This window comes from Pelophylax lessonae (genome assembly GCF_965119305.1).
Source record: "Pelophylax lessonae genome assembly, chromosome: 12".
Classification (NCBI taxonomy): domain Eukaryota; kingdom Metazoa; phylum Chordata; class Amphibia; order Anura; family Ranidae; genus Pelophylax; species Pelophylax lessonae.
The window spans coordinates 199,988,469-200,001,030 of record NC_138779.1 but is presented as its reverse complement, the minus strand read 5'-3'; the positions used below and the strand labels follow the sequence as shown (position 1 = coordinate 200,001,030).

Here is a 12,562-nt window from a genome sequence, read left to right as displayed (position 1 = left end):
GTAAAATAAATCCACCTAGTCTCATTCCTAGATAACTCCCTAACTCTATTAGAATCCCTCCAAGCTTGTGGGGTCACGGCAATCCCCCAAAATTTCAAGCCCGAGAGATCCCTGTTGTGTTTCAACCTAAAATGAAGGGACACGCTATGGTTTCTAAAACCAATTTTGATATTATTAATATTCTCTGAAATGCACTTGTTCAACAGTCTTTTTGTACGTCCAATATATATCAGAACACAAGCACACTCCAGAGCATGCACTACAAAGGAAGAATTGCAAGAAATAAAATCAGTAATCTCAAATTCTCTCCTATTGGCCGTGGAAGTGAATTTGAAAAGTCCTCGCAGGTGGGTTTGCACCTGCCTGCAAGATATACAACACCTACATGTGTGAAAACCCACTCTATCCCAAAACATCTGGGGTTGTTTGGGTGGATTCAACACTTTTTTTACCAGTCTACCAGCGTACGAGGGTGCCTTCCTATTGATGAAACTAGGACGGCTGGGCAACACTTTGCTCAGTGTTTTATCAGTACATTCCAATATTTATAAAAGATAGTCTCAACTTCCTTGTACTGCGCATGATAATTGTTGATAAAACTGAACTCAAGTTTATTATTAGCAGTTCTCATTCTATCCTCCAGAAAATATTCATGGGACATAGCACCCACCTCCTCCATAGCTCTATCTAGGTCAGATCCTCTATATCCCTTCTCTAAAAAATGTTTCTTTAAAACCATAGATTGGGATACATAGTCTTGGTCAGAGGAACAATTCCTTCTGACCCTCATAAACGGACCTTTGGGTATGTTTCTGAGCCATAGAGGATGATGGCCAATGTGGATGGGCAGACAGCTGTTTCTGTCCATAGGTTTAAAAAATACATTGGTTTTAATCGTATTGTCACTTAACCAAATAAGTGTGAAGGGAGCGGAAAGTTGATACATTTGTAGCGAGAGAGAAGCGGAGTGTCCATTGTGTGTCCGAGAGAGGAGAAGAGAGCTTGGAGAGAGGAGATGAGAGCCGGGAGAGGAGCGGAGCCATGACCCGGAATGTTATCTCCCCGGACACACTTGTTGCTGGATAAGCAGGAGGCATCCATCTGACCTGTACGGAGCTTCCTTGAGGAATTAACTATTCCCTGTAGTTTCCTATGGTTTCTTGGAGTTCCTGAGATCTATGTGATATGCTTTATGCTTCTTGGAGTTCCTGAGATCTATGTGATATGCTTTATGCTTCTTGGAGTTCCTGAGATCTATGTGATATGCTTTATCTGGCGAGGCTTTCTCATTAATTTCAGTAACCATGGCTTTTTGGTAAGCTGCTTCCCATATAAATGCACCATGGCGTCCCCACTCTACACATTCCCTGGGTGTCACAGGAAGGAGGGACTGTTACCACAATTGCCTTCTTGGATTTGCTTTAATTTGGACTTTCCTTGGGATTCTTAGTCACTCCACACTTATTTCTATATGATTTTTCATAATGTCATTTGTATGAACTTTTGTTTCTTTTTTGTCACTGCATCTTATATAATTTTTATGCTTAGCGCGGCACTTTTTGTGAATATTTGTACCTTTTGATCACTGTCTGTGGATCTTTTGCTAGCTGCTTTTTTTATTTATCATTTTTTTACTTATTTCTTCACAATTTCATCAATCATTAGCGCAGAAACACCTTCCTTTTTTTCCATTGTTCCTATTGTTCCTATTTAGATCGTCAACAAATAACTTTCCAAACATGACATCTGTTCACATCTAGACGAGTTCCTTATTTCCAAGTTCAAATATTCCAGCAGTCATCAGATTTATTTAAAGATTTATTTATTGCTTTTTTGCAAGTTTGCATATAAGGAGTAAAGAGATAAATACAAGAGATTAATCTTCTAGTTAGGAAAGCCATTTTGTTCTAAGCAGCCATCTTGCCACCTCAGTTGTATGCGGCAATGGCACCAACCTTCTCTCTGCCCTCTGACAGGGACACTTGACACATGTTTCATGCTTGGCACATGTTCTGAATTTGGTGGTGCAGTGTTTCTTGAGCAGATCAGGTGGAGTGTGAGGCGCTAACACCTATATTACATTATTCCAAAACCCAACCTCAGTTAGTTCCTGATGACACTTATGTATCGAAATGCATTAAGGTCCAGCACGTCCAACGTCACATCCGGTTTGCGGTAATTACAGCTTGGAACGCAGAAGTAAGGAGCGGCTTCCTGGTCATCAGAATAGCAGCTCCCCTGCCAGCATTTTTAAACTGCCTATGTCAAGTGCTTGTGTGGAACCAGAAAACGTGAGTTGTTTTCTTCTGCTTACTTTTACTTAATAAATACATACTGCATGAGGTTTTCTCCCTGTTATTTTCTTGAGCCACTTGGAATCTAAACCACTTAAACAGGAGTTTTGAGTTATCCTTTCTGAGGAAAAACCACCCCTGAATCCCCACTTAGGAAGAGGGAGTCACTGAGAGATCCTTTAAAGAGCTCTACCTGCACCATAGGTCCTTTGAGGCCTGGGTGCATCTGGTAAGTGACTTACGTTGCATGGGCTCCCTGATTCTGCAAAAAGACCAGAGGATTCGTGCTATCAAGGAGAGGGATAATTACTGGTTGGCAACCCTTCTTGATCCATGTTACAAGGGTAAAGTTGTAGAACTCACCCTGCATTCACAGAGGGAGCAGAGGATGAAACATCTTGAGGAGGCCTTGAAAAAAAATGTGTACCACCTTTCCAGACACTAGGAGGTCAACATTCTCTGGACGGGTTTCTGAGGCATCGTTAAGCCAAAGGAGGAGTGGTGGAGAAGATGGCCAGCTGACCGATGCCTTTAAACAGTTCTTTAGTCCTCAACAGCACCCAGGGCTGTTAAGTTTAAGCAACAATCGGCAGCGTCTCCATCATATGGTGCATAATTATCTAGGCACAAGAGCAGACTTGGAGACCTTTCCAGCTGAGCATCCACTGGGTTACTGGGTCTTGAGAATGGACCATTGCCCAGAACTTGCTCAATATGCAATGAAGCTACTGGCCTGTCTTGTTTCCAGTGTGCTTTCCAAACGGACGTTCACTGCTGCTGGAGGTTTTGTGACGGACAAAAGAGTGCGTCTGTCCACATACCCTTATTGAAAGGATCAAGCACTTTGGAAAATAAGGTAAACTTCCACCTCCAAATGGCAATTCACAGCTCCTGCCTCCTTATACCTCACCTCGCCTGTTTATGTCTGTATAGTAATAGGTCAAATCGTGCCAAAAGTGTTGACAACAGCATGTGACATACTGAACACCAATCACAGTTTATTAGAAGTACAAAACATTACAGAGGGTGTTAGAGAACAATAAAACAACAGTATGGTGTCAAACAGCAAGTCGACAAGCAATATGGTTTTTATCGTTATATTGGATACTGGCATTTGTTGCAAAACCAGGCACCCTCATTTTAACCTCTTGTAAACTATGCACAGTGACCGGGATGTGAATTGCCATTTGGAGGTGGAAGTTTACCTTATTTTCCAAAGTGCTTGATCCTTTCAATAAGGGTACGTTCCCATTACCTAGGGGATGCACGGTGGTGTGGTGAAGGCTCCTTTGCTACTTTGGGTATTTGAAGAGGACCTTTCTGGGACTTTTTTTGCACTACTCATCATTTCTCATTGTTTATGTATCAAGAGACTGCAATAACCACTTTTCATATGTTACATAGCAAACAAGATGATCACATTCATGCTAATTGATTGTTTTATTGATTGTTATATATATTTGAGGATCCTGGAAGCATGAGCTTATTAGCGCTGCTAGTGGATGTATGAGGCTTTGTTTTTATATATGCACCTTATTGATGTCCACATACTCTGTTGACCAGCTGACTTTTATCAAAATGAACCAGTCCCGGATCAACAAGAGCTATCAAGCCCCTGATGCTGATGTAACTGATTGAATTTGCTAGGGGCCTGCCATCCCTTGAAGACTGCATATGCTTCCTAGCCTATTCCTATACCTTGATTCTGCTAGCTTCCATCAATGTTTTTGGTTTAGGTCACCACCAACCCCAAGGCCTAATTTTTCTGCACTTGTATTACAGGTGCATACAATTTAAATGTTGTATGTAATTTTTAACAGCAGGCCCTGTCCCTGTACCCTGTGCCCAGCAAGAGTGTGAGGGGTTACGGAAGAGTGTAACTGTGAGGGGTTACGGTGTTCAGGCACCACCAACAGCAAAGGCCCAATTTTTGGCACCTGTATAGTACATGCAATTTCAAACTTGTATGGAATTCTTACCAGCAGGTCCCATTCCTGTGCCCAGCAAGAGTAACTGCGAAGTGTTGGTTACAGTGTTCAGGTACAACCAACAGCAAAGGCCCAATTTTTGGCACCTGTATAGTACATGCAATTTTAAATTTGTATGGAATTCTTACCAGCAGGTTCCATTCCTGCGCCCAGCAAGAGTAACTGCGAGGGGTTGGTTATGGTGTTCAGGCTCCACCAACAGCAAAGGCCAAATTTTTGGCACCTGTATGACAAGTACATGCAATTTGAAATTTGTATGTATATTTGTATGACATTTTTTCCTTTAGAAATGTCAGTATTGCTGCAGCAGGCTACATACCCCCCAGGCACGATATTTAAAGGAATTTTTCATTTTAATAGTTTTCACTTTAAGCTTCAATACAATCCGTAAATCACCGCTCCTTATAAAATGATCGCTTTTAAAAACTTTTTTTCATTGCTACATGTTCCCCAGGTCAGTACCCGGACCCCCATACACTTTTTTTGGGCAATAACTTGTATTTAAGCCTTCAAAATGAGGCTGTTTGATTTTCAAGGTTCGAGTCCCATAGACTTCAATGGGGTTTGTGCGAAAAAAACTTTTCTTCTGTTTGCGGTGTTCAGGTGCGAACCGAACCAGGGGCGTTTGGCTCATCACTGTTCTCCTATTAAGATGTTATCAGAAGTGGCCATGTACCAGGGTGACAGACCCTAAATGTGTTGTGTGTGATAAGAATTCCTATAAAAGGGGAATCTGAGCTGTATCAGATTAGAGCATATAGAACGGCAATTAGATATGCTCTCACCTAGGAGGTAGGAGGAGGCTGGACTAACCCACACGTAGGCTGCCATGGAGTCCATCAAGAAAGGAAAATTACGGTAAGTATTTGATAGAAAAATTTCCGTTATTATTATTATACAGGATTTATATAGCGCCAACAGTTTGCGCAGCGTTTTACAATATGAGAGAAGACAATGCAGTTACAATACAATTCAATACATTTTACATTTTTCTGTAAGATCTGCTTTAAGGAAAATATTTCAGAAGCCCCATTTCTAGAGCTTTAGAAACAGTGAGTCCTTCACAGAAGGTCACAGTAGGAATATGGAATGGAGTTCCTGGAATCAGAGGGTTTCCCTCCTGAAAAGATTTGTTCCTTTCACTTTCACTGCACGGCAATATAAAGAGAAGAAACATTGGAGAACACACATTTACAAGAACCTCCATATAGGACACATCCGACCGAGGAACTCTGAAACGGTAAGACTTCTTTATCTTGCTAAAGTAGAAGGATTTACATTTTGAATTTCAGCAAAACATTGGATATCTAAAGTATTCATGGAATTCTGACTTCATTTTTCCTTTTATTAAATTTATGTCATTGAACTTTTAAATCTTCTTTTTTTTTCCCTTTGTTTTCTTAACAGGGAAGAGGAAACTCAGAGATTTACACATTTATAATCGGATACACATAGGAAATACACGTCTGCTAGAAGAGCTTCTACACGGTAAAACTTTACTCTGCCGCTATGTGAAGTATATATATTATAGATATATGGATTAGCAGAGGATGTGGGTTTATTACTTTGTTGGACTCTATTTAGATGTCATGCACAAAATTCTGACTTCACTTTTGATTCTTTACATTTATGATAAAAAAAATGTAAAAAAATCCTTTTTTTCCTTTCCATCTACCTTTAATCTCCCTTTGTCCCTCTGACCACCTTACTTCTTCATTTTTTTTGTTTCTTTACTTGGGGGATCAAACATTAAAATGTTCCCCCTTTCTTTCCTTATTCCCTTTCTTTCTTTCCTTCTCTTCCCCCTTTCCTTCCTTCTTTTTTTTTTTTTTTTTTTGCTTTTCTTACACGTTCCTCTCTTCCATCTCACTACTCCATTTTTTTCTTCTTTGCTTGCAGAATGAAACATTAAAATGATCCTTCCTTTCTTCCTTCACCCCTCTTCTTCCTTCATTCCCACCTTCCTAACATCCTTCCTTCCTGAATTCCTTGTATTCTGTTTCAGTGTAGAAATAGGTGTTTCCCACCTTCCTTTCTACTTGTGCTTTTTTACTTGTAGGACTGAATATTGAAGTGATCCATAAATCCATCCATTCATCCCTTGTTCCTCCCTTCTTTGCTCTTACTTCCTCCCTTCATCCTGCCTTCCTTCTATTTTTCCCATCTTCCTTCCTTCCCTGTTTCCCACCTTCCTTTCTTCTTTCATGAACCTTCTGAAATCCATCACTGGGCTATATTAAAACTCTCTAAGGGGTTAGAGTGTTTTCTTTTTTTTTAAAATTCGTTTTTATTGAATTTTCAAAATTCACAACACAAAGAAAAGGAATATGATCATATCATAACAAAGCAGTACAAAGAACAGATGTACATAGTCTGTTAATAAGTCATATAGGCAGACACGATTAGTAGATGTGAGTATGATCTGTAACCAAAGCAACAAAAACAACATAGCCAAAAGATATAAAAAGGGGGAGGAGGAGCCAACATGGCTTCAAAGAGGGATGCCATTGCCAAGGGAGAAATTTTAAACTATAAATCAAATCCAGCGTTCTAAGAGAGTCTTGTTGATTAATTTCAGTGCAAATCTGCTAGTCCAAAGTTGCCATTGAGAGTCAAACCGTTTTCTCTGGCCTTGCTTTGTTGCAATCAGATATTTAAACTTGAAATGAGGGTGAACTAACTCCACTATGTCCCCAACATTCGGGGCAAGGGGAACTTTCCATCTCCTGGCTAGGATTAGTCTGGCTGCTAGGAAAATATGGGTAACAATCATTTGAGAGGGGAAGGGGAATTTTATCTATATCAAGATTTAAAATTGCAAGTCTGAAGTCCAGAGTGGTGAGAATTACAGATACGTCCGACACTAGACAGAAGACACTTCCCCAGAAGCTCTGTAGACTATTACAGGACCAGAACATATGTAGTAAGTGTCCAACCTCTTCACAACCCCTCCAGCAGAGAGGGGAGGAGGAGGGCAGGAACTTGGATATTCTGAAGGGGGTAAGGTACCACCTGAGAGCAATTTTCTGGTATAGTTACCAATGATTGATACAATGAGAAGCCTTGTATACGGACCTGAAGGCTATTTGCCATTGGGAAGGGGAGAGTGACACACCCAGGTCTTTTTCCCTTTTAATGTATGGAGGAGCTTTGATAAAGGTCATCTTATCTTGAAAGAAATAGTAAAAAAGGGAGATGCCCTTAGGAGGGGGAGGGGAGACATGATAAAACCACCATATTTCTAGAGGTAGGGAGGCCTCCTCCACTATAACGGATCTCAGGGGATGAGACACGGAGGTCCGAGTAGGAAAATCCAAAGTCATGAATTACGTTATCAAAGGATTTGATGTGGCCATCAATCAAGAGATCCGAGAGCAGAAAAGTCCCCCCTGTTTACCAGCGTTCTAGGGGCAAGTCAGGGAGCAGGGAGTCCAGAGTTTTCAAGGGAACCAGAAGGCTCTTCAGAGCCACCAAAGTGGGGATAGCAGAGAGTAGCCTGCGCCAAGCAAGAAGGGAAGCCTGAAGTGTGGGTGAGAGCATGTGGAGATGGTGGGGCTTCCATATGTCAATAAGAAGGAATATGCAAAGGTCATCAAAAGAGGCAAGAGCGGCCTCCATCTGAGGCCACAGAACCTCCAGTGTAGGTGTGAATCAATGCCTAAGTTGTACCAGTATGGAAGCATGATAATTCTTGGAAACATAAAACGTCAGCTTTCAGCCTAAGAGCGTCTTTCCACAGTGCTGACCGTTAAGCTGGATGGTTCAACCCGTTTACGTTGTAAGAGACAACCTTAATTACCATAGTCCTGGAGGGAGAAAAAGATTAAACAGTACCTCAGCCTTAAGAGTCTCCGGGATGGCTTGGAAAGAAAAGTGATAAGCACCATGTGGTAACTGCTCATGATAGCAGTGCGATGGGTTGTGGTGAATAACAATCAAAATGTATCCCAAAAAAAAGACAGCTGGAGAAGGAGAAGCAGTCAGCAATAGGCATCAGGAAGGGATAAAGAAGAGTCAACAATAGAAACAAATATAAAAAAGGGACCCCAGTGTGGATCCGTAAGCAGACATTTGCACTAGGGGGTAAAACGTGGGGTGGAGTTCCTGGGTGCCTCAGAGTGAGGATAAGGTGGGATGGAGCCGTCAGTTATGATTCTTTTTCTTCCAGTGGGAGACCAGCTGCCATTCCTCTTGAGGAGAGACAGGTTGAGGGGACTGCCTGGAGTCATCCTGAGGGGGAACAATATCACAGGTGCGAAGCCAATGCAGGCCTTCATCCAGGGACGAGATAGACATAGACTGCGGTCGTGCCCTTGTGTGTAACAGTGATTTTGGTGGGTAAATCCCATCTGTAAGTAATATTATGATTGCACAGAGCTTTCGTGATAGGGAGTAGATTTCTGCGCTTCATCATGGTATACTGTGACAGGTCCGCAAAAGCTTGGATAGAAGTGTAGGTTGCAGAGTTGCGGGAGTTCCTGTGGAACTCTCCCATAAATTGGTCCTTTATATGATAGAAGTGGACCCTCATCAGGACATCTCTGGGCATGCTGTTCTCTAGGAAAGAGGGCCTAGGAAGACGGTGGATTCTATCAATGATAATTTCAGAGGAAGCAGCCGATGGCAGGAATTCAGTAATAAGATCCACAGCATACTGATACAGGCGGTCAGGACCCACTGTCTCCTCCAGGGCCCCACGCAGTTTGATGTTGTTCCTGCAAGAGCGGTCCTCTAGGTCAGCGACTTTAGCTTTGAGCCAGTCCACATCGTCAATATGATCATTATGGGAGTCCACAAGAATATTATAAGAAGTAGCAAACTCCCCTATCTTATGCGCCATGTGATCCACTCTATCACCAAATTTAGACAGCTCCTTCCGGAAGCTTTGCACACAGGACAGCATATCAGTATAGAGAGATTTACAGAGGGAGACCAGCATCTCCTTCATGGTAGTGTCCAATATAGGCTGGTTGGTGGTGGGGAAGGAGTTAATGGAAGCTGTAAATTCGCTGGTGTCATCCAGGCTGATATGGCCCTTGATAGAGTCCATGACAGGAAAATCCTGGTCCATCCTTGGCCTGGATTTGGCTGGGCTGCCTGATAAGGGTGTGGAGGCTTGGGGAGAGGATTTTGAGGGTCCCTGCTGAGATTTGGAAGGAGTACTGGGGCCGAAGGAGGATGAGGATACTGCCGAGAGAGTGGGAGAGTGGCCACCACCGCCATCCGGTGGGAAGAAGTGCTGCAGTTTGCGAGGGTTTGTGGCTTTGTTACGTTTGCACGGCATGGCGGGGGGGATGCAGAGAGTCTGCGGAGTGAGAAGGGACCTGACAGGGCTGGCTGGCTCACCTCAAAGTCGTGGATTACCCGGCACCATTGCGGAGCTCCTCAATCAAGCTGCCAGCTTGTTTGCGTGGTAGCCACGCCCCCCAGGGGTCAGAGTTTGATGAAATGCATTTCATATACAACTCCAGTATCAGGGATGACACATCTCTGTGGTTGGAAAGCTGACGCAATTTGGGAGACAAGCTCCTTTGCTCAGAGCTCTGAGGAAGCTCCCTGATACCGGTGTTGTATATGACATGCGTTTTATCCTTTCATGTTTGTGAGTATGCTTTTGGCATTTTTTAAATAAAATGTCATTGGTGTCTTGTGTAATGCACTGGGCGTTTCCACCGTCCTTCTTTCTGTTTTTAGTGAGGAGAGCAGCATCGCTAGAAATCCCAATACAGTGAGCGCTGAGTCTTGACTGTCTTAAAGGATAACTCCCTTATTACTTGCCTTAGTACTACTCCCAAGAGCCCCCAGCCCTGTAGCAAGCAGTGGTCTGGCTCTTAGAAGGAGTTATGCAAATATCAAAATGTCTTGATGGGTGGATGTCAGTATGGAGGAGTGAGTGTTCTTAGTTCTCAGTTCTTAATAAAAATCAACATTTTACAATTTTGTCCAAAAGACTTATTTGCTGTTAAAAAGAACCCTGGGGGAATTTTTCTTCCTTGTAATCAATTTGGAGCGTGCAGCCCTCTCCTTCCCATTGGTGTTTTTTCCTATGTTCCAGCAAGAATGCATTTCAGCATTGGGTGGGTGCTTTGCTTTCAATGTAACAATGCTTGCCACTGGAGGAGGCTGTGTCAGCAAGGAGGGCTTTATTTACCACCCATCTCCTTCCCAACTCCATGGAGCAGGTTGGTAGTGACCCCCTCTCTAGTAAACCTGTTATATGGGGTATTCAGACCTCTAACCAGTTCACAAGCGTGTGCGGGTAAGAGATATACATGGGAAAAAAACACCATACTAAAGGCTGTGCTAGGGGTTGATCCATTTCAAGCTGGACATTTTTGCTGCTGCTTTCCTTTTGTTTGTATCTGAGGCAGCAGTTTTGACAGCAGAGGGAAATACTACTTTATCCTCTGCTGAAAGTTGGGGGGTAAAATTTTGCCAAGCTCGACATGTTTTTTTTTGCACCCAGGTAACTTGGGGGATGGAGTTTACTATGCCATCATTGCCCATATTTGGACTAGGTGCTACATGAGCCACCTGCCTCTTGCCAACATTGCTCTCTAGGCAATGGGGTGCCCAAGAGTCTGGTGCCTTTCTGCAATGTGTAGAGGTGCTTTAGGTGAGCTCCAACCACCCCTAAATGTTTGACCTCTCTCTTCTCCTTTGTTTTTTTAGATTATGCTAAGTTAAAATATGGATTCTTCTGTCGCTGAACAACTTGAAAAGGAGGTAACAGAAGCCTTAGAAAGGGGAGATACAACTGAAGCCTTTGAAAAAGTCAATAAATGTTTAAGCAATGTGGAAAATACCCCCCTGAATGTCGCAATTACTGGAGAATCGGGGTCAGGAAAGTCCAGTTTTATCAATGCCATCCGTGGTCTCGGCGATGAAGATGAAGGATCTGCTCCGACCGGTGTGGTGGAGACCACTATGGAGCCAACCGCTTACCCCCATCCTAAGCATAAGAGCGTAACCTATTGGGATCTTCCTGGAACAGGAACTCCGAATTTTAAAGCCAGTGAATATCTGGATAAAGTTGGTTTTCGGCGGTATGACTTTTTTATTATAATTGCATCTGAAAGATTCAAAGAGAATCACATATTGCTGGCTGAGGAGATCCAAAAAATGAACAAGAAGTTTTACTTTGTGAGATCAAAAATTGACAGGGACATACGAGATAGTCAAGAACGTAGAGCTAAAACTTTCAATGAAAAAGAGTTACTAGATAAGATCAGGCAGGATTGTGTTAATTCTCTCCAAGGTAATTTAAAGGATATTACAGGCGATTCTGTTTTCCTTATATCTTCTTTCCGTCCTGAGATATTAGATTTCTCTCGTTTGCTGAAAACATTTGAGGAAGAGCTTCCAAGTCACAAGCGTTATGTTTATTTACGAGCCCTGCCTAACATTTCGTCTGAGGCAATACAAATGAAAAAGCGAGCTCTAGAAAGCACAGTTCCTTTGGTCGCTGTGCAAGCCGCTGCAGCATCAATTGTCCCTGGGTTATCAGATCTCAATGAGATTTCATCCTTATTTTACCGTCTCAATCAATATGTAGAAAGTTTTGGTCTTGATAAGAAATCTTTGAACAATTTGGCAGAAAGGTCGGGTAGAAGTGATCTGAAAGATTTAATGAAATCCCCATTTGTGATTAATGAGATCACTCATGATCTTGTGAGTAAAGAGCTGGAGAAAAGACAGGGGTCTGCTTATATGGCCGCTAAATCATTTTTCAGCAGGATTCCAGTCCTATGTGCTCTTGTGGCTGGTCCCATGTCTGCTACTGCATGTAGCAACCTTCTGTACTTTGCCCTGGATGGGATTGCAGAAGATGGAAAAGTTGCTCTTAATGTTGCTTTTGGCTGTTAAGAAAAAAACAAAAAATACATACTGTAATATTATGCATAATGTATGTATGATTGATTGTGAATATAGGAAGAACTAGAAAACTGTCTTTGCTTATTTGGCAGTGTGTATTCTCTATTCTTCCTAATCTACATTTTATTCTAGAATTATATTTATGCATATGATGGGAAATATAAACCCCGTTATTACAATCTCATGTCAGTTGTTCGAGTTAATGTCATTTCAAAAGTTGTTTTTTTTAATATTTTTAAAACTGCAGCTTTCATTAAACCTGATGATCCTGCCACGAAGGGACTTGTTCAGTCACTTCCCATCACAGGGCAACAACAGTCTCCCAGCTGTTCTGCTGTGTTTGAACAAAAAGTGCCTGCAAAGAGGCTGCATGAGATCACCAATTGATAAAAAATTGGTAAAAAA

The 12,562-nt window shown here is 42.2% G+C and overlaps 3 protein-coding genes across 3 annotated transcripts in view; all 3 read left to right on the top strand.

The window, feature by feature from the left end:
• Nucleotides 1-12,562, top strand: part of LOC309568972 (uncharacterized protein) — a gene marked incomplete at its 3' end in the record, with an annotated part of 94,615 nt that overhangs the window by 22,849 nt on the left and 59,204 nt on the right. Inside the window, exon 2 of the mRNA XM_082274736.1 lies at nucleotides 5,690-5,798. Within this exon, the coding sequence (XP_082130862.1) occupies nucleotides 5,690-5,798 (109 nt within the window). The remainder of the gene's footprint in view (nucleotides 1-5,689; nucleotides 5,799-12,562) is intronic.
• LOC309567927 (interferon-inducible GTPase 5-like) overlaps nucleotides 5,681-12,562 on the top strand; it is a 114,944-nt gene continuing 108,062 nt past the window's right edge. Inside the window, exon 1 of the mRNA XM_082273477.1 lies at nucleotides 5,681-5,770. The gene's annotated coding sequence lies outside the window, so the exon portion shown is untranslated. The remainder of the gene's footprint in view (nucleotides 5,771-12,562) is intronic.
• Nucleotides 10,962-12,148, top strand: LOC309567929 (interferon-gamma-inducible GTPase 10-like; the record flags this gene model as incomplete). Its single annotated transcript, XM_082273479.1, has 1 exon — nucleotides 10,962-12,148. Exon 1 carries the CDS (start codon nucleotides 10,973-10,975, stop codon nucleotides 12,146-12,148), a length of 1,176 nt encoding a protein of 391 aa, XP_082129605.1. The 5' UTR covers nucleotides 10,962-10,972.